The 24,449-nt window shown below is 50.4% G+C and overlaps 11 protein-coding genes across 11 annotated transcripts; 6 read left to right on the top strand and 5 right to left on the bottom strand.

The window, feature by feature from the left end:
- Nucleotides 1–324: 324 nt before the first annotated feature.
- Nucleotides 325–1,077, top strand: M431DRAFT_491177 (hypothetical protein; the record flags this gene model as incomplete). The annotated part of the gene is made up of 1 exon (XM_024916878.1): nucleotides 325–1,077. One exon carries the CDS (start codon nucleotides 325–327, stop codon nucleotides 1,075–1,077), a length of 753 nt encoding a protein of 250 aa, XP_024779252.1.
- A 1,887-nt stretch (nucleotides 1,078–2,964) lies between these two features.
- Nucleotides 2,965–3,902, bottom strand: M431DRAFT_307568 (hypothetical protein). The gene has a single exon (XM_024914198.1). The coding sequence runs from the start codon at nucleotides 3,714–3,716 to the stop codon at nucleotides 3,243–3,245; it is 474 nt and encodes a 157-aa protein (XP_024779253.1). The 5' UTR covers nucleotides 3,717–3,902; the 3' UTR covers nucleotides 2,965–3,242.
- A 3,293-nt stretch (nucleotides 3,903–7,195) lies between these two features.
- M431DRAFT_504533 (hypothetical protein) lies at nucleotides 7,196–8,332 on the top strand. Its single transcript, XM_024918484.1, has 2 exons — nucleotides 7,196–7,445; nucleotides 7,522–8,332. The coding sequence occupies exons 1-2, from the start codon at nucleotides 7,356–7,358 to the stop codon at nucleotides 7,933–7,935; spliced, it is 504 nt and encodes a 167-aa protein (XP_024779254.1). The 5' UTR covers nucleotides 7,196–7,355; the 3' UTR covers nucleotides 7,936–8,332.
- Nucleotides 8,333–8,577: 245 nt separating this feature from the next.
- M431DRAFT_478635 (hypothetical protein) lies at nucleotides 8,578–9,132 on the top strand (the record flags this gene model as incomplete). The annotated part of the gene is made up of 3 exons (XM_024915694.1): nucleotides 8,578–8,628; nucleotides 8,794–8,921; nucleotides 8,994–9,132. The coding sequence occupies 3 exons, from the start codon at nucleotides 8,578–8,580 to the stop codon at nucleotides 9,130–9,132; spliced, it is 318 nt and encodes a 105-aa protein (XP_024779255.1).
- Nucleotides 9,133–9,490: 358 nt separating this feature from the next.
- Nucleotides 9,491–11,223, bottom strand: M431DRAFT_75952 (hypothetical protein; the record flags this gene model as incomplete). The annotated part of the gene is made up of 4 exons (XM_024922410.1): nucleotides 9,491–9,932; nucleotides 9,987–10,670; nucleotides 10,719–10,765; nucleotides 10,834–11,223. The coding sequence occupies 4 exons, from the start codon at nucleotides 11,221–11,223 to the stop codon at nucleotides 9,491–9,493; spliced, it is 1,563 nt and encodes a 520-aa protein (XP_024779256.1).
- Nucleotides 11,224–11,588: 365 nt separating this feature from the next.
- Nucleotides 11,589–14,542, bottom strand: M431DRAFT_528036 (hypothetical protein). Its single transcript, XM_024920729.1, has 7 exons — nucleotides 13,875–14,542; nucleotides 13,763–13,823; nucleotides 13,178–13,690; nucleotides 12,734–13,125; nucleotides 12,459–12,670; nucleotides 11,938–12,401; nucleotides 11,589–11,870 (listed from the first exon to the last, which is right to left on the bottom strand). The coding sequence occupies exons 1-7, from the start codon at nucleotides 14,357–14,359 to the stop codon at nucleotides 11,853–11,855; spliced, it is 2,145 nt and encodes a 714-aa protein (XP_024779257.1). The 5' UTR covers nucleotides 14,360–14,542; the 3' UTR covers nucleotides 11,589–11,852.
- Nucleotides 14,543–14,758: 216 nt separating this feature from the next.
- Nucleotides 14,759–15,590, top strand: M431DRAFT_76598 (hypothetical protein; the record flags this gene model as incomplete). Its single annotated transcript, XM_024922477.1, has 4 exons — nucleotides 14,759–14,805; nucleotides 14,882–14,915; nucleotides 15,039–15,336; nucleotides 15,424–15,590. 4 exons carry the CDS (start codon nucleotides 14,759–14,761, stop codon nucleotides 15,588–15,590), a joined length of 546 nt encoding a protein of 181 aa, XP_024779258.1.
- A 329-nt stretch (nucleotides 15,591–15,919) lies between these two features.
- M431DRAFT_76022 (hypothetical protein) lies at nucleotides 15,920–16,321 on the bottom strand (the record flags this gene model as incomplete). The annotated part of the gene is made up of 1 exon (XM_024922422.1): nucleotides 15,920–16,321. The coding sequence occupies one exon, from the start codon at nucleotides 16,319–16,321 to the stop codon at nucleotides 15,920–15,922; it is 402 nt and encodes a 133-aa protein (XP_024779259.1).
- Nucleotides 16,322–18,395: 2,074 nt separating this feature from the next.
- Nucleotides 18,396–19,504, top strand: M431DRAFT_76555 (hypothetical protein; the record flags this gene model as incomplete). Its single annotated transcript, XM_024922476.1, has 4 exons — nucleotides 18,396–18,464; nucleotides 18,529–18,550; nucleotides 18,605–18,673; nucleotides 18,744–19,504. 4 exons carry the CDS (start codon nucleotides 18,396–18,398, stop codon nucleotides 19,502–19,504), a joined length of 921 nt encoding a protein of 306 aa, XP_024779260.1.
- A 224-nt stretch (nucleotides 19,505–19,728) lies between these two features.
- M431DRAFT_491191 (hypothetical protein) lies at nucleotides 19,729–21,007 on the bottom strand (the record flags this gene model as incomplete). The annotated part of the gene is made up of 4 exons (XM_024916879.1): nucleotides 19,729–20,156; nucleotides 20,218–20,444; nucleotides 20,510–20,574; nucleotides 20,648–21,007. The coding sequence occupies 4 exons, from the start codon at nucleotides 21,005–21,007 to the stop codon at nucleotides 19,729–19,731; spliced, it is 1,080 nt and encodes a 359-aa protein (XP_024779261.1).
- A 686-nt stretch (nucleotides 21,008–21,693) lies between these two features.
- On the top strand, nucleotides 21,694–23,972 carry M431DRAFT_73965 (hypothetical protein; the record flags this gene model as incomplete). Its single annotated transcript, XM_024922175.1, has 6 exons — nucleotides 21,694–21,774; nucleotides 21,845–22,033; nucleotides 22,093–22,271; nucleotides 22,328–22,497; nucleotides 22,548–23,869; nucleotides 23,931–23,972. 6 exons carry the CDS (start codon nucleotides 21,694–21,696, stop codon nucleotides 23,970–23,972), a joined length of 1,983 nt encoding a protein of 660 aa, XP_024779262.1.
- Between the last annotated feature and the right edge of the window lie 477 nt (nucleotides 23,973–24,449).

The following is a 24,449-nucleotide window of genomic DNA, read 5'->3' on the forward strand; positions in this document are numbered from 1 at the left end:
GCCAGGATCTCTTCGCAAGTAGTGAGAACGAGAAATAATTATTTTGGCGAGGAACAATCCGGCGCCAGGCAAGGGAGTGTGTGTGAGTGTGTGTAGATGCGGTACGGCGGGGGCGCGTGTATTAGCATGAGCACCCGGGCGGTCTTTGGGTACGGAGGAGGCGTCTGGTGCCTTGTACGGGGTACATTAGGAGGGACGATACGGAGTAAGGACTGCTACTGCGTCCCGCATTGGAGCGCTGTGAACACTGCGCGCTGCCGAAGTACCTGCTAATCAAGGATACCCGGGTGAGCTGTACCGACTACCGGGACCTGGTAGGAGTACATGTATAATGTTGTGCCAGACACAGAGCCGCGACCAGAACACAAAGACACAAAGACAAAGGCGCTCCTCTCTTTCTTTCTCTTGTCGAGATTGAGAATGAAAATCGAAATTGCGTCAAAGGCAAGAAACAGGGCACGGAACACCCTCCGTGCGCTGCGCACTCGTACCTGGGCCGCACTTCGGTACCTGGTACCCCGTGCTGGTGCTGGGACTCCGTACTCCGTGCAGGAATCAGGAGACGGCCGCAGAAACCAGAAACCAAACGGCAGGGTTTCCATTTGGTTTGCCTCAGCAGGGCCGTTAGTGAGCACGAACAAACGTTCAGCCCGTGGGGCGCAGCATCGATGGCTGGTGAGAGCCGGCGAGTGTACAGTAGAGCAGTTGAGAGAGCCGTGCAGAGCCAGCGACAGCCAGCAACAGGCATCAATTGGCCGTCCTTCCAGCGGCTTCCACAGGCGATGGGGCCCATCTCCATCAGGGCTCTCCATTTATTTTCCTGTCGCAGTCGCGCGCGCCCGACGGTGGGGTGTAGCCAAGTCTGACTGGGCCATTGGCCCGCTGACCCGGGTTGATCACCAGGTCGAATGGAGAGGCCGTAAAGGGGGATGCTGGAGGCATGCGAAGGAGCAATTGGAGGGCCACAAAGAGGTGCCGGGGGGCGTGTGGCGAGAAGGCCCCCAGCGCCTTGGTTGCTGGGCACTGTACGCTAAAAAGGGTCAACTTTGGCTCTACAGTGTTAATATTCTTGATTAATATCGCTGCCTTGATTCTCTCCCTTGGGGGCAGTACAGTACTGTACGGTGATTGAATGCAGAGACGGAGGGTGCTGTGGTGGAATTATTAGATAGATTGATCCAATTCCATTGATCTTTGTCTGACTTCCATGACTTACCACGGTACTGGGTACTTACTCCCTGCAAGCCCATCCAGGTTCTAATCATAGCCGTCCAAGGTACCTGTACCGGCAAGGGATGGAGCGCTGGCACTAAAAAAGGGCACGACCTCCCTACCGGCCAGCTCAGCAGCATGGGGACACGACCAGGTGGGCTGTTTGGGCTTACCTTACTGGCACTGATCCATTGATAGGTACGTCCTACGAAAACAAGGTGCCAGGCAACGTGTCTCCCCGTCATGTTAAGTCAAGCCCTATCAAGGAAGACGGCCCGTAACGCTCCGGAAAGGGATGAGGGCTGCCTCCTATCGGGGCCGTGGTTCAGCGAGCAAAAGAGTTGGGAGGGGGACATTTGATTGCAATTGAAGTACTACCAAGTAGGGAATTGTACTGTACAGGATAGAACCCATCAATCAATCACTGAGTCAACAGTCAATCAATCAATCAATCAATCAATTCAATACCAGATTCGATGGCTGCTCCATACTGCTGCTACCTAGTGCCAACTTTCTGATACAAACAATGGAATCAGACGAAACGTGCTGTTTTATGCCTTACTCATCCCATCCAGCAGGCTCCCATTTAGTACGGTCCTGGCAGGCTTCACAGTACTTGGTACTACCCCGTCCGCCTCACATGACGAGCGCCAGGCGTTTCTCGCACGGAGGCACCTGATTCAGTCGTGGAGGGGGAGTGGCTGACGAAGGAACGAACGCTGAAATGAAATCGATGGCTTCGACCTAGTAGCCAGTATTGCAGAGTACTCGTATGTACCTACCTTCAATTATTACCTTAGTTCTTCGGGTATGTGAGAGCAGCATCCCGGCCTAGCGTCTGCTGAGGGCCAAGTTACCACTATCAATTTGCTCCGCAGCCCAGCGCAATAATCAATATTACACTTCATGTGCTCCGTTCTGACTGTACATGACATTACATGCGAGCGAGTAATACGAGTATTACCTACATGTTGCTCTGTAGCCCGGGGCCGATTGGCGAAAAGACGCATGGTAATGAATTGCATTGGTCCGGGTGAGCTTAGTAGATACACGTAAGTATGGACTCAATTGCCCGCAGATACATACACACAGATCCGCGCAGATGGAAAAAAAGAAAAAAAAAAAAGGAGGGGGATTTGCTCAATGGGATTTCAGCTGAAAAAAGACCCAAGACCGAATTGAAATGACCTGGCCGTTCAGCTCTCGCTTCGGCATCAGCAAGGTTCATGGGTCTTTGCCGCTTGGGTTGATAAGAGCCCCAGCCCTACCTCCACGATACCGGAGCTTGGTATGACTACAATCCATACTAACAACCGTAGCTGCCCGCAAACTGAATCGCTCATCGTTGATGAAGCTGCATCGGACTCGATTCTCGCCAGGCCGAAGTGGATCAACTCCCCGAGGCCCCGTTTCCACCCCCGCAACCAGACTCCGCAAGGCCTCACTTCCGTGTATTCGCAGCAAGCGTCCTAAGAGCCATCGTCGATCTACTAAGAAAGCATCTCATCTTACTAGCATTTCACATCAATTCGAAGAGGGGGAGGGGGCCAAGCTACAGCAGAAAGAGGCCTGAGCAACGGCCGGGATTCTTGATCTTTTCGGGGGCCGAATACGGCTTGGGTGAGGGGCAACTGAAGCGGGGGAGATGATTTGGACGAGATAGATAGATGGAAGCTCCCATGTCCGTTGGGAACCGACGGGTGCGTCTAACCAGCTATTTTCTGGCTACCAGAGGAGCTCGGCAGAGTTGAGTTTCTTGTGCGGATTGCACCGAGGAAGTGATTGGCATGTAACAGAGGTGTCAATTGGGCGAGACGGGCGGCCTCTGCTCTCTCAATGCTGGGTTGAGAATTGGCCGACAGCTAGGGATACTTTGCGCTTCGTATGCATGTCTGAATCACCACTTTGCTCATCTCCATCATACCGCACAAACAGCTTTTCCTCTTCCAGGCAAAACCAGAGACAACAACAACCGCACAACAGCAATCGGCTAAATGCGGCAGGTCCGGGGAATCATTAAGCATATGGCCTTAGTAGATAGCGGAGTACGGGTACGAATCCTCGTATGCCGCATCGCATAGTAGTAGCAGAAGAGCAATTGCGGTCACCGCTGGTCTGTAGATAGAAGAGTCGTGCGCAAGAGTCACCAGTTGATTAGGTTTGTCGCCATCAGGTATAAAGGCAGCCGGTGTGATGGAGACGTTGTGGATATCATGGAGACATGGAGCTATGAAAGAGAGTAGCACCTTGTACGGAGTCAATTGGGGAACTAACAACAGCAGATAATAGGTCAACAGACGAAGACGCCACCGGAGGATAAAAAAATTAAAAAGAAAAAAGAGACAAAGGATAAGCATTAAAAGCAAAACAAGAGGAGAGCGAAAACAGCACAAGACATGGGGGATAAAGTCAAACCCCTGGCGCAAAGAACAACCGAAACAGAATAGAATCACCTTGGAACAGAATAAAGAATCACAAAGGAAAGGCCAAAAGTCAAAAGCCATGCCACCACCATGTCGTTGCGCCTCGTTATCCAGGAACCCGCTACAACTGGACGCCTTCTTGCCCTCTGGGTGGCTGAAAGTTGATTTCTAGCACGAGCGCGATGACATTTTGATGGATGTCGTTTGCTAGCTGCACAGTGTCGAGGACTGCGCTAACACGGTATTTCCTACAGGCACCTTTGCCCACTAGCCACAGCGTTAGTTCCTCCCTCCCAGTGCCAACAGTTTAGGTTCCATCGGTTCCTTGGAATTGATTCGATCCATTGATGTTTATGCCGTCTACCTTAGAGTGAGTGTGTGGACGCACCCCCCGGCCGTGCGCTTACGCAGGTCACGACTTCCGGCAGCGAACTAGTTCTAGGGCATTCGGCCATGGCACCATCGCAGGCGCATCGAGCAAACATTTCGATGCGGTTGAACCACGTTGGCCGAATCATGGCCAATTGGAAGGGCGAAATGGGCCGGGATTGGGATGGGATGTTGGTTCCCCCTATTTTTAAAAATGGCAAGATAAATCACTTATTTTCTCAATTGCCTAACCTGTTCGGCACCAATGCAGATTCCGAAATAACAAGGCCCCGAAACGGTTCCCGAAGCAGGCAACGAATGATATTGATCCCGCAGATAAGGGCAACCAAGGCCTTTAACCTCAAACCACACAAGGCAGACAGACCATGGAATGAAAATTTTCCTCATCCATGGGCCCTTGCAGCAAAGACATGCCGGCCAAGGAGATGCCGAATTTGTTTCTTTCTCCTTTCAGCAGCAGCTCTAGCTTTCCCATTTCGATGCCCAACAGAAAGAGAAACACCCCCCAAGCTCTCTTTTTGTTGCCGATGGATCCCATCCCCCGGGCGTCGGCTTCACTTTTTGCATGCCTCGCCCGTCCAATGCCAGCGCAACCTGCTTTGGCTCAGCCCGTAAATGCACTCAATTGGAACCTAAAAATTGCAGATGAAGATTGCATGACGTCCTCGTTGGAAGGATGAAAAATTTTTCTTCTCTTATACATGGTTTGCAGCTCGTACAGTAGTGGCGAATGGGTGCCCAACTCTAGCCTTCGGATGATGGACAGACGGATCATCTTTCAGCTGGGCCTTTTGATAGCCCATTGTCCAATTGATCGCCTTGCGGGGCCATGGCAGTCGGAGATGGTGTAGATGTGCCTGAACATCAATGGCGAACCCGCTCCGAAAAGGATGTCGAGTCTACAAGGTAGTATGTATAGTATGTTGACGATCAGCTCTAGAGACGAGCCGAGCCGGCGTGTCAACGGTCGTCGGATGAAGTTCTTGGGTGTGAGTCTTATCTCACGACTCGTATCTATGCTACTGACTGTCTGCCTACACCGGAATTAGCCATCCCGATGCTACCTTTGTTGATATCAAATTTGGAGGCCCTTGCTTTCGCCGTCCATGTACAGCACAATGGTAGAGCATCTTTGATGATTTACATCAAATGCTATGACAAACCACCCAATGTGTTTCGTACAGTACATATCAGTGAACATTAGTACAGTGCCAGCCATTTCTTCAAACCTACAGCCAAATATGCCATATGCTCGTTCTACTACTCTGTCCAGAATTAGAACAATCCGCCGTCGTGATTGCGTGCGCCGCAACGTCTCGACCCTCATCTCGACTTCCGCTCGGCAGCCGCTCGGTAGCCAATCGAAGGCCGCAGTTCCCACTTGCAAGCCCAATCATCGTGTCACCATCGACCGAGAGCCTTCATTAGGTCGGTGACGAGCGCAACGGTTTTTGATCCTTCGACAGGATCAATTAAGTAATAAGAAAGTCAGATGAAAGGAGGGAGGGGAGGACGAGGCAATTTGGTGCATGTATCGCCGAAAAGCACACACCACGTCGTACCGGCATAGTACGAGTATATTTCACTGCTGGTGCACATTATCTGGAGAGGATGCCACCACTTTCATCAACACCATCAGCAGACTCGCCAATGATACTCCAATGTCATGTCGCACAGGATGCACGCTCTATAGTTTTCGACGTCTACATGGCATCAACCATCGACGCCATGATTCAGTCAATCAATATCTGGGCAGAAAAGTTCATGCGGTGGAGGCCTAAAACAGCTCTCTGGCATCAACGCCATGCCCCCGTTCACCCGTATCAATATCCTCTTTGACTCATCCGATGTAGATACAGTATCACATACAAAGCATGCATACCGGAAAGTACTTGTAGAAACCTGGATCCGTTCTTATGTAATGGTGCCCAAGTTTACAGCTCGCCAGCTGTGCATGGACCTTTTTTTTGTTTTTTTTTTTTTTGTTTCGACTTTTGCCGGATTCATTGCTACACTCCCTCGTTGCCCCATCACGCTGCGTCAAAGAGAATTAAAACGACACTGGATACGAATACAAAAACACAGTGCGTGCGTTTCAGTGATCGTGCGACATCTCCCCACCGTTCGCACTGTCCTCCGAAACGCCGCTTACATGGGACGCTTTTTACATGGAGCATCTGACGCTGCATCGACGTTTTCTTGCATCAGCAAAAACGTTGCTTGAATTAACGCTCCCGGCTTTGGGACACGGACCTCGTCCCGCCGAAACCATGTCGGGATCTCCGGAACCAAACTCGGCGAGAAGCACGCCGCAGAAAAAAGATACGCGGGCAAGAATCCCTGCACAAGTTGCGCATCGACGATTCCATGGAAGCTGGGCCAAGTGTCAGGGCCGGCTGTACTCGTAGATTTTGAGAGCGGCAGCCGCCCGCCACTTCCGAATGGGCGCAACGGGTAGTGCTGTAAGGCTTGATTGTTTGACTGGAGAAAGGATACTTGTCATATATTCGATGGCTCTTTGAGTTTGCCTTGTGGGGATCATACAGTGCCTGAATGGGCCACCATGCGAACTGCTGCGGAATCGTCTGTTGTGCAGGTGTCGTTACAAGTTGGCACTAAGGCTTAGGATTCCCTCCTTAACGTTGAATCGTAAAAGAGAGACGAACAAGGGAATGAGCCGCCTGTCGATCCATGACCGACGATTTCCGCAACAGAAGTTTGACTGCTATCCAACGCGGCGGTACTTTGACTGATCGGCGAGAGTACCAGCCAGGTACGCGCACTTACATGCCCATCACCTTGCCAAACTGCCAAAACTGCGCCAAACGAGGGCTTGGCTGAGCTTGACATGCATCCACGTCCGTTTGGCTCCCGCCTCCGAATCAACCTTTCTGTCGATCCCCTCGCATATTTTTCCCGCCAGCCAAACTTTCACCCTTATGCCAGGGCCCAGAGCCACGGCCCAAATTCAAACACAAACCTTGTTGTTTCTCGCACATGGCGTCGACCCAAAGAATCGAATCCCTGCCTGGCTGCCTCGGGAGCGTCGTTTTCAATACCGCGTACGTCATGGCCGGGTCCACATAGCCTCGTGACGTCAGCGAAGCCTCTTTCTCTTCCTACCATCACGCCCTGGCATCTTTTTTTTTTTCCACCAAAAAACTTGGTCGGCTTCAACAAAACAAAGTGGGCTTTTGGTACGTAATTCGAAAACGCCAAAGGTACGGTTACTTGTTGAGGTTAACCCTCTTTTTATTTTTAATACTTCCTTCCTTTCAAAGTTCCACAACTCACACCCCCCCTTGTACGTGGCCTTGTTAGCATTTTGCAATGCCTCAGGACCAAGATGCGCTCTACAAAGTCGGCCGCGGTGGGGCAGGCAACTACGTCTCGTCGAAACAGGCCGACGAGGCATCCAAAGTAAACCCCGATCCTGGCTCTCCCAGAGTATCAATATACCCCCTCCAGTGGGTTCTAATACAGCGCCCGCCTTTAGGATCTTGAAGCGCAGCAGCTAAAGGCCATTGCCTCTTCCTTCTCTTCGCCGTCAGCGGCCCCGTCGCAGCCGCAGGGCCCCGCAAGAGCCGGCCGTGGAGGAGCCGGAAACTTCATCGACCCGTCGTATGCCGCGCAGAACCAGGGGCGGCTGGCGGACGAGACGGGGGCCGCCGTGGCATCGAGCCTGAAGAAGAACCCGCAGCCTCACCGCGCGGGCTGGTCGGGGCGCGGGGGAGCCGGCAACTACAACTGGGAGCAGGCCGCTGAAGAAGAGAGACGGCAGCAGGAGGAGGAGAACAAAGCAGAATTGGATAAGAAGATTAAAGAAGCGGTCGAAGGAGCCTTGAAGATGCCGGAAAAGGCGCATCAGCACGTAACCAAAGAGGAGGAAGCGGAAGAGGAGCAAGGGTGAAGTGCAAACTGTGGACAACACGATTTCCTTCAACCATCCTGCAACTGAGGCAAGCCCCTGCGTGATATCGGCCCCAGGGCCATGATTCTCAGCCGGACGAATGCCTACTATATTCAAGAGAACATCTTCAGAAGCAGGAAAGAGCCTTGAGTTCAAGCAACCGAGGCCATGCATCGCCGAGACTTGAAGCATACCTGCAGGCCGAATTATTACGGGCTACTGCCGAGCGCACTTAGATAGACAAGTCGAGACCTCGTACCGGCCCTTGAGCATCACCACAAGAAAGAAGCAAATCAATATATAGTTTATCATATATCGCCTTGTAAATTATATAGAAATTAAACTACAGTATTTTAACAAACTGCAGATAGTCCGCAACCAATCAACGCGCCCAATCCCCCTCCAATCCATGTCTGCACATCATCCACGAGTCCGTCCAAACTCCCACCCAAGCCATGCGGCTTCCCCGGAAAAACTATTGCCCCGCACCCATACTCCGTCCCTAGCAAAACTTCCAACTTTCTCAGAAGCCGATTCTCTCCAAACCCACTCCCAGTATTGCGACAAATCAACCTCCCAACAATCCACAGCCAACACTGTCAATCTCATTCGTCCGAGATAAACAGAAACAAACTTCACATCATGGCTTCAGTAATGGCTTGGGGCGCCGGTGTCGCCGTCGCAGCATTCCTCGTACGTTGCACTCCCCAAAGTTTCTTTCTCTTCTCTCTTCGGCTTTGTATAAGCGCAACTTCGCCATCCACATCACACTGCATCAAAACCACACATGCGCCAAAATACAACATCCAAATACAATAAGAACACGACCAATAACTAACACTTCTTCTTCTTCCACAGGGCCGCGCAGGCTTCGTCGCTCTCCGTCGTTCCCGCGGCGGCGTCGGCGCCATGGGCAAGGCTTTTTACAAGGGCGGCTTCGAGCCCCGGATGACCAAGAAGGAGGCTTCTCTCATTCTATCACTAAGGTAATACCGATAATAAAAGATAACACTTTATGATGAAGAGGACCAACTGGGACTAATTCCATCCACCTATAGCGAACGATCCATCACCAAAGACAAGGTCCGCAAGGCCCACCGAACGCTCATGCTCCTCAACCACCCCGATCGAGGCGGCAGCCCGTACTTGGCGACCAAAGTCAACGAAGCAAAGGAATTACTGGATAAAACCGTCTGAACGAGGCTGAATCGGTGAAACTTGCAAAGAAGCGGAAATGAACGGCCCTATGTATTCAACCACGCACGTAACGATTATACGAACTCGCCGCGTTAGTAATGGGAGAAAAAAATGAGAGTCAGTTTGGGGGGCCGTGTGTATATGTCTTGTACGATATTCGATTTCCATAGCGATTGGCGTTGGTGGGTTGGTGGGCTGAATTTGAAAGCCATCTAAGCGACTCATAGCTAAAGGTATGGGAAGATTTTAGAGATGAAGGAGGCTAGCTACATGAAAGATTTTGCAGCTTGCCACTTGGGAAAGAAACAAACCCACAAGAAGAAAGAAAAGAAAATACCAAGTCTCAACTCAGGACGGTTTATACCCATTTTTCCATTCCTTCAACCTCGGGCTCCTTCTGCTCGACGTCCCACAGTGCCGGCTTGTACTCTTCTCCTTTCGCCTTTGCTTCCTTCTCTCGAATCTCTTCAATAGCGACGCCAATCAGAGCTCGGAGAGTAAATACGGCGTCATTGCCGGCGTTGTGCAGGTGCTTGCTGCGAATTGATAGATCATTGAGGACGGATACAAGGCCCTTGCCACTCTCCCGTTCTTTCCAAGCCTGGTGAATATCCTTGGTATCTAGTTGCTCAACAAGACCTCGAAGGGACAATATCTCGAATCCTACACTCGAGAGGTACTTGATGTCCTGGTTGGCGTCATGGCCGACAAATACAAGCTGACGCTTCTTTTTTATATACGGCGCCAGGATCTCCAGAATTGCTTCGGGAAGCTCACATTCTTCAGGAAAGGTGCTTTTACTATTAGTAGGTTAGCAGAAACTCACACAAAAAGACAATGCTTTGGACAATTACCCAAAATCGAAGTAGCTAGGACACCCATGGACGAAGCGATGGTTCACCAGGCCTGCATACTCCTTGGTTCGAAGGTGGTATGCCTTGATAAACTGCCACCAATTATGGCCACCAGGGCCCGACGGCACGCCCTTGAGGTCCTTGACATCAAGAATGGCTATTCCGACTTCAGAAACTGGATTCGGCGGCATCTCGATGGCCTCGACGTCCATGCAGAGGAAAACAACATCTTCCCCCTTGCCGCTGTCTGGTATCAGATGAAGAAATTCTTGGGTCTCGTAAAGCATCCGCTCTCTGTCAAGCTTTTTCTGAGCCGCCTTTCTTCCGTTATCCTTCTTCTTGTCGCGAAAAGCTGGCCTCGGCACCATCATGTTCCAGGATTCCCTCCAGTCTTGCTGAATGGCACCATGCGCGGCCCTGAAACTGTCCCAGTCCGCCTGATGAAAGTCTGGGAAGCTTTCAATGTCCAAGGATTTTTGATCTCTTGATCTCTTCAGATATCGTGGTCTTGGCGAATCTCCCTGGCCGAATTTCATATAGAAGCGATCTTGGTTTGCGCCTCCCGGGATAGCGAGAGAAGTTCCGAGTTCTCTGTTGATACTCTTGAGAAAGTATTCCAGCTGAACCGTGGGCACCAGCAGACGAGGCTTATCTCCAGGTTTCTCAGGATGGTAGAGGTAGAAGCTGCAAAATTAGTCAGAATGCATTCATGATAATTCAAGGGATGCTCACAAATCCCAGACTCGATCCTCCAATATTTTGTCAAAGAAGGGCTTGGCCTGTGGACTATGTCAGAGATATACTCTCTCCATATTTGTATATCAGAGCAACGAGATCCTGCACATACTCGAGGCCTGTTCGCCTTGCCGATGAAGCTATCGGGATAAGCTAGAACGACCTTCCAGGAACAAAAGCTGATAGTCTCATCTGCAGGCTCTCCAACAATGAAGTTAGAACAATCCAAAGGCAGCACGGGAGGCGAATCGTCAATCTTCGCAACTGGCGCCTTCTTCTCTGGCAAAGAATGGCCCACGGAATTCCAAACGTCGCGGCCAGCGTCGTATAATGAGGCATCTTTCCCTCCAGACTGGGGGGCCACTACGGCGGGAAACTCATCCTCTGAATTGATCGACGCTGTTTCGTTGAGTTCCTCCTCTCGCACATGTTCGCCGTACTCAACATTCACCCCAAGGCTCTTGAGTGTCTCGAGACGAGACGTGAAGTCGAAACTGGCCATCTTGAAGCTAGGCAACAGTGGACGATATGTTTGGTTGGTAACACTGGGGATTAAATCCCGAGGCAAATGAACAATTTGTGGCTGAAAATTAGGGAATGAGATGTCTTGGAGAAAAGAGAACTTGAAAATACAGAGACAAAGAGAGAAAAGAAAAGGTGTGTTTGGAAAACGAGGTGAAGGGCAAGGTGAAGCGAAACTGACGTGCAGCTGATTGGGCAAAATGCAGCTGTAGCGGTTGGGCAGGCACTGGCGGACGGCCGCCTGCGCAATCAAATCACACAACTTGAAAACTGCAGGCAATAGATTTGACAGCAGCAAATTCCAGTTCAAAGCATCAAGGGCAAATTTTGGATGCTCGCCACAATGGAGCCGTCTGACAGAATAATTCTATAATTCTACAATAGCAAAGTTTCGTGGCATTGGATCGAGAAACAAGAAGCTGGTGTTGTGGCTCTTAATTCTGTCTAGGGGGCACATGTGTACCTCTACCCCCTCGTGTTTCCTTCATCTATTCGTTATAATCATATAATTGCATGCTCAATCATCGCCTTTTCAGCCTGTCGGTGCTACATAGCTCATCTACATACTGCCCGCTTGATCAACATAAGTGCAACTCCTGCCTATTACTTTCATCTTGACTTGTAAAACTATCACACAAGTTAGCAAACAACAACAACAAAATCCCAGAGACCAACAACGTGCTGCGTTACTCACCTCATCTGCCTCTTCAGGCGTAACTGTCGATACCTCTAACAGCTTCTTGTCAATCAGTCCCTGTTTCGCCCACCTCAGCTTGAACCAAAAGTCTCGCCTGTCGCCACCCAGGGCCCCAGAAAGCAAGCTTTTCTTCAAGTCGCGTACAAATTCGTTGTACAGCCCCGGTTCTTCCAGGTTTGTGAGCTCCTCTCTCATCGCCCCGATGCCCTCCATTGCTTGAGCGTATTTGCTGTCTCCAAAGCTGTCTGTGATGAGGGATCGTACAATGGCTCCCATCTGCTTTGTCGCCTCTGCAATCTGTTCAACCTCTTCTGACGAGTTCAAGGCTCGCTTGAAATCGGGAATTGCATTCTCGGGACTAATTGAACCCTTCTTTTCTTCTCCTAAGAGAGCATCCACATCCAGCCCGGAGATGGGCTTGACCGCTTCTCTTTGGCGTTTGCCTTTAGCCTTGGGCGGCACTGAGGGGACATTAGCACATAAAACTTCCAGTGTCTAGGATGCTTGTATATAATCACCTTTCTTGACATCCGCAGCCTGGACTAGAGAATCAATCTTGGCTTGCACTGTCTCAATCAGTTCCGTCGGAGGAGCTGCAAACCTGAGCAAGACTGGGGGAATTTCTGGTATTGGCCTTTCTGGGTGGACTGCTCGCTGTTTGATAGCATGGGTGATGCGATGTATCGCGGGGTTATATATTTCATCAATGGTGGCATATTCAGCAGGTTCCCTAACAAAACGAGCAAGATTAGCGATGGAGACTTATATAAAGGGGCCTTCTTCATATACTCACCCATCCTCGTCAATTCCATAATTTGATATATCCATGGCATCCACGTAATCGCTCATCGCCTCGTTGAGCTCATCTGAGGGCAATAAGCGATGGCTGGTGAGTGTTTGACCACTGACAGTAACGACTCTGTCCAATGGTGGGAACTGATACGGTCTAATGTCTTCTGCAAATGGTAGAGGCACATCGTATAGGCAAACGTAATTGGGCTCCATGTGAGGCATCAGCAACAGCATTATAGGCTCTTTCTCGTCCTTGGCCACTAGACGGGCCACGGCGTACGAGTCAAGCTCTGAAAGTGCCCACACCAGAGAGCTGAATGCCAGCTCCGACTTCTCGTCATACTTGGCTGCAATGGTGACGCAACTTTCGCCAAGGTTAAGCAGCAACTCATACTGGAAGACGGTCAGATGGAATCCCGGTCTGGCGTCGACAATCAAGACATACCTTTTCTTTTTGGACAAAGCCAATAATCTTGAAACTTTTCTGCGTCTCTAGCTTGGTGACGTTGTGATCAGATTCACTGATGTGAACTGCTGTCCTGCCATACTCATACCCCTTGGCGAGAGACTCAAACTCGACGTCACGCTTTCCACCGGGAGCATCTGGGTCATTGACCTTGTATGTTCTGGCCTGCTTAACAGCCGTAAGTTCCACTCCATCCATATTCTCGTCTTCTACTTCCTGTGAAGCCCCAGCTTGCTCCTCTTTGACCACCACTGTGCTGGCTGTTGGTGGCCTAGCAAGATGTGTCTTGAAGTATCTCTCAACGTGGATTTCCACCACCGCGGGGGCATTTTTCGGATCTCCCAAGGTCAGAAAGCCGTCATATGCCTTGTACGGCTTGACTGACTTTGCTCGTGGCTCGTTCATGTCATCAATAGCTTCGACTATGGAGGCAAACCTTGAGTCTTCGCCGCAACCATCCACTAGTTTTCTTAGAGTCTCTTCATTTTGTTTCTAAAAAAAACCCCAAGTGTTAGATATGGTTGAAAAGAATCAGGTAAAAAACGACATGTTTGTTGTCATTACCTTGATTGAAGGTTTGTCTTCTTCCTTAAAGCCGTAATCGGGGGCATCAAAGTCAACGCCCCTTGTATATCAGTCAGCATTGTTACCACTCTGAAACGCCATTTCTACTCACAAGACTGTCAATTCAATACCCGACTCGCGCATCTTCTTTGAAATGTCGTCAATGTCATCCGGGTCTATCTCTCCGCGGCCGTCGGTAACCAGACAAATCTGCCGCTTCCACTTATTCTTCTTGGTGTAGGTGTCAATCATGTCGACTGCAACCACAATGGCCGATATGGCGTCACCATCCTTGGTCCCGCTGGGCTTCACTTTGGACTGAAGAGTCTTGAGGCTGGTCATTGTCATTGGTCCCAGCGGCTGCAGGATAGAGATGTTCTCGTAACCATCTTTACCCAGCGTGTGGTTGGTCTCGTCGGTTCTGAGTCCCACCACGCCAACACACAGCGTCTTGCGGTTCGAGGCGACGACGTTGCTAATCTTGTCCCACACATAGCTCATGCTCCAATCAAGGTCTGACTCCTTCCGGCCCCCATTGGTGGCGGTCATGGACGCGCCGAGGTCGATGATGAAGACAGTCGCTTCCTTGTCCGCCATGGTTGCGAAGTCAATTGAGAACAACAGAACGTGGAAAAGATGAAAGAAATGAAAAAGAAACGAAAAGAAAAGAGGAAATCGCCAATTGCTCGCCTATTTTATTCAACCCAGCAAACCAGCCCCCGGAATCAAATCGTGAAAGCTGATAGGCCCGCCTTGACTTGCACCCTCGCCCAGATTTAGGCAGACGACGCCGTTTCGCTGATGGGCGAGTCGACAAGCCCCAGTTACAAACGCGCATGTATCGCGACATCACGTGACCACCCATGACCTCACGTTTCATCAGTGTAAAGGTGCATCGGATGATCGGAAACCACCGTTGATATCAGCCCAACCTGAGTATTTTTGCTCCTCAACCTCATATTTGCCCAGCCTTGGTGTTAGCTGGGAAACGGCAACATGGTCGCCTCAATTATTACTTCGGTGGTTCCGTACCACATCATCTCGTGGGTTCTTCCATCTAAGACAGTGTCTTGAGTGATCGGTGAGCTAATGCCAGGCTTCATGTTTCGACTGAATTAGATACGGCACCCTGCTGGGAACAACATTCTTTCATGTGCGTCACAAAGGATCCCATCTACTTCCTCTTACCTCAATCTCTTACGTTTCCACCTGAGACATATCGATTCAGCTCTCATGAGAATTGGACCGCTGCTTACATTACACCACGCTACTGCAGTCCTTCATCAATGGCATCGTCATGTTCCGAACCGTCGACAGGCCATCCTTCTCCGCCGTCCAGAGCAAATTGTTCCCCATCTACTTCGGCATGCAAACCGCCATCCCCGCGTTTCTCGCTCTGACATTCCCCGGAAACTCCCTCTTGGGCATCAAGGGTGGCATCAGCGGCCTGCTTGAGGCTCCCAACAAGTGGAGCTCCTTGGTGCCCATCGCAGTCATGTTTGTCAGCGGCCTCTCCCAGCTTGCCGTGCTGCTTCCCGCCACTATCAAGACCATGAAGGACCGCCGTGGACAAGGTAGCTAGCCCCGACCTGTACCCCTTCAATCTGTTGAGATGAAGCCCTTGGGAACCCAGAACTAATGAATGAACCCCCCATCACCAGCCAAGCGAGACGGACAGGAGTGGTATGACAAGGATACAAAGTCGGATGAGATGCGTGCCCTCAACAAGAAGTTTGGTATCCTGCACGGCATCTCTTCGCTCGTCAACCTTGTCGAGTTTGTTGCCCTTGTGGGCTACGGCTTCACGCTGGCTGCTCGCATCCAGTAAACACGGGACCATCTCATGACATTGCAGATATGTCATTGTATTATATCCATTATTACGACTCGTTGGTATATACTTGAGCCCATCTCGCAACCAGTTCCCCTCTAGTACAACAAGTAAAGGATTCTCGCTAGTCATGCCATACGAATCACGGCCCAACTGTGAAGGTTCATCGTAACAAATCCATTTTTCGCCCCCAGAAAACATCTCTAGCCTGCTGATGCTCTACTCCCTAGTAGCCACTCGGACACTCTCTATGGGTATATCTCCGCTTAACCGTTGCGCCACGCAAATAGAAAGCAAAACACGTAAAGTCGTCAACGTAATCGGGTTCATCGTCCTGCGCCGGAAGCCTTCTGTAAGGCGCTGTCGTGGAACGCTAGTAGTTCCCGTTTGGCCGCCTCAAAGTCTCTCGCTTTCTGATCCTTGTCTTCGGGTCGGAGTGCAGCGTGTTGGGCTCTGATTTGGTTTGCTTTCATCTGGCCCTGGATGCTCCATCTCCCAGGCTGGCGCTCAAGGGCCTCCTTGACGTCGATCTCGTTGACGGGCTTCGGGTACTCGCGTGAAAGAGGCGGCAGAGGGTTTGTCAAGAGCTTGTGGGCGAAGCCGCCAACGAACTCGTGGGATTCTAGTGTAGGAGTTGAGGTAGCCGAGACAGAAGGAGTAGAAAAGTTGCTGTTGGCAAGACTGAGTGACTCGGTGGTCAAGCGAGGGTTTGGTGTCTGGGTATCCATCGATGATAGAGAGGAAGTTGCAGTCTCGCAGCTGGTAGATGGTAAAATGTGATACTCAGGCGAGACGTTGGATAATCGTTGTTGTTTGTTACGTAGGTGTAATGAATGCTTGCGTTAGGTATTCAAGCACGGTGTTTAGGTTGGAGAGTTGAAGAGTTTGCAAAGTGGGAGCGTGGGAGCGTGGGAGGTATTTGTAGTTTGACAGAAGTAATTTTTAAAAGTGGGAGGTTCCTATTTTTATTTCACCGAGCATCTGAACATGTATTTTTTTCTCGCCGCCTTATCGGAAGCGTCTAAGAGCTCACGAGTCAAGCTGTCCAGGCTCTACTAGCAGATTTCTAATGCAAGCAAGCAAGTGACTCCCCATCGGGCTGGATGAGTCTTGCCGGGCCGTGGAACCTTGTTAAAACTACCTAAGAAGTTAAATCCTTTGATGCCTAGCAGAATAAGGTAATAAAATAGCTTCAATACATCAATAATGCTTCCTCGTCTTCGGGGCAAACTTGGCGATACTCCGACCCTTGTCCTATCGCTTTTCCATGTGAGCCGTCTATGAGTCTACTGACCAGAACGCCGCCTTATCTCCTGTTGAGCAGGGGTTCGGGGTTCTTTTTTTTTTTCTTCTCTCGGTTCGGCCGGGATCCATAATTTCGAGGTAGCCACATGGACGCTTTGCCTCATTAAAACGTTACGCCATCAAGGGTCCTCCGAGGCCTTGTATCAGCCACGGCGATCGGGCTATGCACTAAAGCCAGGGAATTGCCGATAAGAGCAACGTCTGTCCGGAACTGAAAGCCGGACAGTTTGGCCGATACAAAGTGTGACCGAGGGGAGCCACATATCCGTGCTCGTGCTTGGTTTATACGCCTACCTTGTCCCCTTGTTCTCTTTACGAGTGTGAAGTGATTCGCGTCCAAATAGTAGCAATCATGAGACGTGAGAGTAATGGGGATCCACGAAGCGACTCCTCTGCCTCAGCTGGTGAACACGTTACGCCAGGGATGCCTTGCACCGTCACGGACTTGTGCTCGGTACAACAAGAGGCTAGAAAGGCTTCACTCGCGGAAGCGCAAGTCCGCCCGGTTCAGCGACGATCATACAACGAGACTTGGTGTAAGAGTAATGCTGCGCCGTACGGAGTCCGTCCATGAAGACTTGATCGGAAGCTGCCTCCATCCCGTGACAACATCCACATGTTTTCGGATTCGGCTGCAGTATGTACGAGTGCCAATAAGGCAGCAATACATTCATAGCCCCATTGAGAGAATCGACAGTTTGGCGGAGGAATATTCATTACATAGAAGCAACCCCCACGACGAAGCCTATTGGCATGATGATGCGTATTGGGTCAGCCCCATTCACACTTGCTCATCTACTGCCTAAAATCAGTAGGCAAAATACGAGTGTGTATACATGCAGAAACATCTTTGGGCTTCAAGTTGAACGCCCGCAGCAAAATGGAGAGCAAATGTCAATATATTCATGCCCCACAGCCAAGATGTAGCATTCGGGCGTGAGTTGTTCGGATTCGCGGCTCACTTTGAGTCTCCGAAGCGTCATCTACGGCATTAGGAATTAAGAGAAAATGAACCTAAAAAGAAACCCGGTTTATAAATTGGCCCTTCTGTCAATTAAGGTATATCCGGCTTGCCTTTGCTATGACGTAGTCCGGCAGCCACACTTCTGCCTCCGAAACCCCATACTTTTGACTTACCCTATACTCCCAGCATCGAAATTGAAAAACAGCTGCTCCTTTGTGACCGCATTCTAGATTCGTTCAGTGCTTGCTTCATTGTAGCGGACTGTATAGACAAAATATTCTTCATTCTATAAATAGAATCGTCATAAATGATCCTGATATGCTGCTGCAGCTGAATACAGCAGGTGCAAGGTCTCGGGCGTAATTCGTGACTAAGCACCAAGCAAATGCTACATCTTGACTCATTCTTAAGCTTGCCACATTCAGTAAGATTGAATCCAATCACGGCTCAGTTAAAAAGACGGTGATTGATGAGACGAAATTTCTCATCCAAAATTTCATCCATTCCCTCTATAACACATAGACTCTTAGAAAATGGCCGCAACGCCAAAGTATCTCACCGGCGACGGTGCCGGAATCAAAGAGTTCATCGATAAGTTTGACGTGAGTGATTTTAATATTTCATCCTAAACTCACACTCGTGGCGGTCACTCACATGAAAATATAGACATTCCTATTCGACTGTGATGGTTAGCTGGAATCCCCCTTTCAAAAAGAGCTGGGCAGTATCTCACATTTACTAGGTGTACTATGGAATGGGGACCACGTGTATGAAGGCGTTCCCGAGACAATCTCTCTCCTCAAGTCAAAAGGTTGGGCAACCCCCCTGAGACACAAACCAGCTCAAACTCATCACTCACACTCTTTCTTCTCGTTTTCCAGGCAAAAGAGTAGTGTTCGTGACCAACAACTCCACAAAGTCACGGCAGGACTACGTCAAGAAGCTCGAGAAGCTGGGCATCCCCTGCGACGCCGAAGATGTCTTTGGCTCCTCCTACTCCGCAGCCATCTACATCAACCGCATCCTCAAGCTCCCTCCCGGCAAGAACAAGGTCTTTGCAATCGGTGAGTCTGGAATCGAGACGGAGCTGGCCTCCGAGGGCATCCCCTTCATCGGCGGAACGGACCCCAACTTCAGGAGGGACATCACGCCAGCTGATTTCGAGGGCATGGCCAACGGCTCAATCCTGGATCCCGAGGTCGGTGTCGTTCTGTGTGGTTTGGACTTTCACATCAACTACCTGAAGCTCGCGCTGGGCTTCCACTACGTCCAGCGCGGAGCCATTTTCCTGGCAACGAATGCGGATTCCACCTTGCCCATGCACCATGCGTTCTTCCTCGGCGCCGGATCAATCATGATTCCCGTTGCCAATGCCGTCGGAGAGCAACCTACGATTCTCGGAAAGCCAAGCCAGGCCATGATGGACGCTGTGGAGGGAAAGTTTCAGCTTGACCGCGCCAAGACGTGCATGATTGGCGACAGGTTAAACACCGACATCAAATTTGGCATTGAAGGAAAGTTGGGTGGAACGCTCCATGTCTTGACCGGTGTAAACCAAAAGGCAGACTGGGATCGTGAGGATGCGATCGCGGTACCGGCCTACTATGCTGACAAGCTGAGTGATCTTCTTCAAGGTGCATAGACTCATGATATTTAGACTCTAGATTAGACCTTTTTTCTTTCTTTTTTAGATGCGGTATGATATAATAGACAAAAAGCATTTCCAACATTTTCCTCATGTCCTGAACCCCCCCTCTTGGTTATCCGTATATAGCGACTATTGTTTTCGTAGAAATTTCTAATTTACACCGTTGAAGCAGCTCATTAGCATTGGAAATTGTGCAGGTATTTATAGAGTTCTTCATTTCAGCCTTGCTTCTTCTTGTGCTTCTGCTTCTGCTCAGCACGCTTAATCAGCTCGCTCGACCGGATGACTTTCGGCCCAGGGGTCGCATACGGAATCAGTGTCTTGGGGATGAACATGCCAACGTGATTTTGATAGGCTTTGTACTCTGGATATTTACCAGACGTGATGTTCTCAGTAAGGTTAGTGGAGCCCTGGAAAAGCAAAACCAAGAGGACGGCACCGATGCCAGCCCAGCTATATGGGGTGTTGGTGGCGAAGCAGCTCCATTGGTAAAGCATGAACCAAATGGTTTGTTCAGCAAAGAAGTTAGGGTGTCGGCTATAAGCCCAGAGGCCGGTTGTGATGAAGCCCCTATCCAGCTCAGCGGATGTGTATCCACTGGTAAGTTTTCCAGTGTCCTTGTATTTGTATTTGGCGGTTTGATAAGCTGGCATAAGGTTAGTACGGTTAGGGAACCGGCTTTTAAACCAACCGTGAGTTCAACATACCCCATTGCTGGCCATCGCTTATCCATTCGCTCAGGACGAGAAGAATCTCAACGCCGGCAAAGACCATATCAACTGCCTGAACTTCAGGCTCAAACTGGGATGACAGCAAGATGACGTACGCCGGCACACATGAGAAGAGATACAGGAGGATGCTCTGGATAAACGAAATGAAGGTGACGTTGAAGATGAACCAGACAACTGAGTTGAGTTGCGCTTTGACAATCATCCTGCTGAGAGTTAGCCTGCCTCGTACTCTACTGCAAGGCGGCATGGTGATGTGATGTGTCCTTACCATCTGTAGTCTTCAGAGCCAATGTTGTAGCCACCACGTCTCCAGTAGTTGTACGTCAAACGAATCTGCAACGAGCCCGATGTCAGCAGTGCCCTGAGAATCCTAATTACATCGATTTATCACAGGAGATACACGTACACTCCATAAGGTCGTACAAAGAGCAATCAAATCCACTCGACCATGCGGCAAACCAGCTACACGTGCCCAGAGCGCGATGTGGACAACGTATAGGTTGGGCAGGATGCTCCACAGCCGGTCGATCTGAGAATAGTTGCGATTGATCTCGGACACAATCAAGGCGAGAAGCCCAACGACAAGAGACGCCGCAAAGCCTGAAATCAAGGGATTCGTCGTGACATAGAGCTCTCTCAGGGCGTCGAGGCTGTCGATGCTCTCCCAGATGTGGTGGGGTAGCTGGTAGAGCTGGGGCAGGAAAGGCTCAACTACCTTTGAGTAGTCAACGCAGTCCTGCAGGGATTTGACCTGGGGCAGAGCCATTGCGGGCGATCGCCAGATGTTGAATGAATTGAGGGTTGAGACCAGCTTGTCCAGCATGGGCAGCTCAACCCCCGTCATGGACTTTATATATGCGGCCATGGCGGTCCAAGTGCTCGCACAGGTATGTAAGGGATTGATGGAATCAATGCCTATGACGAAGCAGAAAATCGGTGGCGGACCAATAAATGGGCCGTAGTTGTTGGCTGTGGCCGATTGCCTCCAGCGCCTGCGACCGTGCTGATCGAGGCGCGGGTTAGCGTGTACAGGCAGTTTCAGTGCCGTCCCTAGCCTGGAGTTTCAGTGCTTTGGCGATGTGCTGCTTGGCCTCGATCTGGTACTTGACCACATCATGTACAGTAGCTGGAGCTCTGGTGGGGCGATGGTGCAGCTTTGCCCGTGCTCCAGTAAAATCTCGGCTCAAGCTCAACTTCTCTCGTTCTATCCGATCTGATACTATCACGAGCACACTGTTCCACACGTGCAGCTGTCAAGGAGCAGCCCCGTCAGTCTCGGCAGCTCAGGCATAGCGTGAAGCTTCGCAGAATGGCAGTTGAAGGAATTCCCGCTGATTGGTGACCCAAAAACGCCTGGTGGAGGTCGATGTCTGAAAAGAGAGACGTGAATCTCGATTGGAGAGCTCCATGCACTTCACCCGTCGGTGTTTGTCCGCCCTCAAGCCTCGAGCCATGAAAGTCCTCTGCGTGGCTGAGAAGCCATCTATTTCCAAGGCTGTGGCTGGCCATCTCTCTGGAGGCTCTTTCTCGACAGTGCGTACAACCACGTCCGAGTAGTCCATCGTGATCTTTGGTGAGAGAACTGACATGAATCCAACAAAAGCACAACACACGCAACAAGTTCATCAAGAATTACTCGTTTGACTTTGACTTTGGCCAGCAATGGGGATCCTCAAATGTTACCATGACCTGCGTTACAGGCCATCTGACCAATGTTGAGTTCACAAGCGAGTACAAGAACTGGAGTCATCCTCCGCCAGAATCGCTCTTCACCGCGCCCATAGTGACAAATGTCCATGATGTGGGTGATGCTAGACTGATTTGTATGAGATTATGCTGACCAATGAACAGGATAAAAAGGATATTGCCAAAAACATAGCCGATCAAGCTAAATATGCTCGTCTACTGGTGATATGGACTGATTGCGATCGTGAAGGGGAGCACATTGGCCAGGAGATTGTCGATGCAGCCAGGAAGGGCAACGCTGGTATCCAGGTGAAGCGTGCCAAATTCAGCAATGTGGAACGAGCGTATGGACTATCTTTTGTTTTGTGGCATTTCCTTGTGCTGACACCTCCTTTCCCAGCCATGTGCTGTCCGCAGCCAGACGTCTTGTTGAATTGGACGAGAAACAGGTTAATGCTGTTGCGGCAAGAATCGAACTGGATCTTCGGATTGGATACGCGTTTACGCGCTTCATAACGAATAACCTCAAGCATCTGGGTGGACCTCTGGCAGACTTGGTTCTTAGCTATGGTACGTAAAGAACAATCAGCCCTTATCTCATACTAAATGAAATTATGTAGGTTCTTGCCAGTTTCCAACTCTGGGCTTCGTGGTGGATAGATACTTTCGAGTCAAGAATTTTGTTCCCGAGCCGTTCTGGGGCATTTCATTAATGCACAAGAAAGAGGGGAAGCAAGTTCGGTTTTCTTGGGCTCGTAACCGTCTCTTTGACCGGATGACAGCAGTGCTCTTATACGAGCGATGCCTTGCTGCCAAAAAGGCCAAAGTCACCAAGGTGCAAGAAAAACCGACCCGCAAATTCAAGCCCCTGCCTCTCACTACCGTCGAGCTTCAGAAGGCGGCGACACGCTTGCTTCGTATGTCTGGTCAGCAAGCCATGACGATAGCCGAAGGTCTGTACAATAAAGGCTTCATCAGTTATCCGAGGACAGAAACCGATCGTTTTGATAAGGGCATGAATCTGAGAGCCCTGGTTCAGAAACAGACAACAGACCAACGCTGGGGCCCCTTTGCTCAGGGGCTCGTCAACGGTGGTTTTCAACAACCAAGAGAAGGAAAACATGATGACAAGGCCCATCCGCCTATTCATCCCATCGCGCACGTGGCGCCGACCGCATTGACCTATGACGAGGGACGGCTCTACGAGTATGTTACGCGCCGATTTCTTGCATGTTGCTCAGAAGATGCCAAAGGAATGGCAACGGATATTGAGCTTCTGTTTGGAGATGAGCATTTCAGCACACGAGGGATCATTGTGCTTGAAAGGAACTACTTGGACGTCTACATATACGAAAACTGGACTGATAGCACAGAGCTTCCGAGATTCACCGTTGGTGAGCAGTTCGAGCCTACCGAGGCAATGATGACCGAAGGTAAAACATCGCCGCCAAACTATCTTACTGAAGCCGATTTGATTGCGCTCATGGACGCCAATGGCATTGGAACCGATGCCACGATGGCGGAGCACATCCAGAAGATTCAAGACCGAGAGTACGTGGCAACTACAACGCGGGGAGGCACGGCGGCTACAGAGGGGGACGAGGATGGGCCAAACGAAGCTCCAGCTACTCGAGGCGGTCGTGGACGTGGCAGAGGAGGCCGTGGCCGAGGAGGAGGTGCCGGCGGCTCAGCAAGAGGGGGTCGGGGAAGTGGACTGAAAGTGTTCGTGCCAACTCAACTTGGTGTAGCTCTTATCTTGGGCTTCGACCGGATGAGCTTCGAAACGAGCCTCGGAAAGCCCTTCTTGCGTAAAGAAATGGAGCTTCAGATGAAGGCCATCTGTCAAGGCAGCACAACACGCCGGGCGGTTCTTGAACAAAGCATTGCGCAGTACAGACAGGTATTCCTACAATCTCAGGAACAAGTGGGAGTCCTTAAGCAGGTGAGTGGAGTCCTCCTTACTCGAACATTGCATCCCTTAATAACGTCTGTATATCGTGTAGGCCTGCCGCGAGTTCATCTTTGGTCAGGGGCCAAGAACATAACCCGATTGAAAGCGTGTCATCTTCGTGCTCCTCTCTGTTTGTACAACAAGCTTTGTCTCTTTTTGACTGCCAGCTGTATCATGCTGGTGTTAGCTCGTGTTATCTCACATGCTCAACTCAGCCTAGATCTAATCAATCGCCGATGCACACTACAATCCCGATCTTGCTTTCTTCGGGGTAACCAAACCCTACTCTCTGTCGCCATCATCACACAAAAATGAATATTCCATTTCCTGGGTTCGACATGAGCGCGTCATTCAGCTCCTTAATACTAGCCTATAAATAACAACCCCATTACGGAGCACAGCTACCTCCTTTAAACCTACCAAGGTTCTCGCGGGACCCATCCAAGGGGGCGTGCAAGAAATAAGCGTCGCCGCCGATCGCCTGAAGTCGTTGTACCTGTTCATCAATACGTCACTAAAGAAAACCAACACGGGTACAACTCCACAAATCTCATTGTCTGGGCACCGGGGC

Source organism: Trichoderma harzianum (genome assembly GCF_003025095.1).
Source record: "Trichoderma harzianum CBS 226.95 unplaced genomic scaffold M431scaffold_2, whole genome shotgun sequence".
Taxonomy (NCBI): domain Eukaryota; kingdom Fungi; phylum Ascomycota; class Sordariomycetes; order Hypocreales; family Hypocreaceae; genus Trichoderma; species Trichoderma harzianum.

Coding starts and splice junctions, on each gene's coding strand:
- M431DRAFT_528036 (XM_024920729.1), bottom strand. CDS start 14,359: ATGGCGGACAAGGAAGCGACTGTCTTCATCATCGACCTCGGCGCGTCC. Junction 13,691..13,762: donor AAGACAAACCTTCAATCAAG/GTAATGACAACA, acceptor GGTTTTTTTTAG/AAACAAAATGAAGAGACTCT. Junction 12,402..12,458: donor GGCTGCGGATGTCAAGAAAG/GTGATTATATAC, acceptor ATGTCCCCTCAG/TGCCGCCCAAGGCTAAAGGC.
- M431DRAFT_307568 (XM_024914198.1), bottom strand. CDS start 3,716: ATGGCTTTTGACTTTTGGCCTTTCCTTTGTGATTCTTTATTCTGTTCC.
- M431DRAFT_504533 (XM_024918484.1), top strand. CDS start 7,356: ATGCCTCAGGACCAAGATGCGCTCTACAAAGTCGGCCGCGGTGGGGCA. Junction 7,446..7,521: donor AGGCCGACGAGGCATCCAAA/GTAAACCCCGAT, acceptor GCCCGCCTTTAG/GATCTTGAAGCGCAGCAGCT.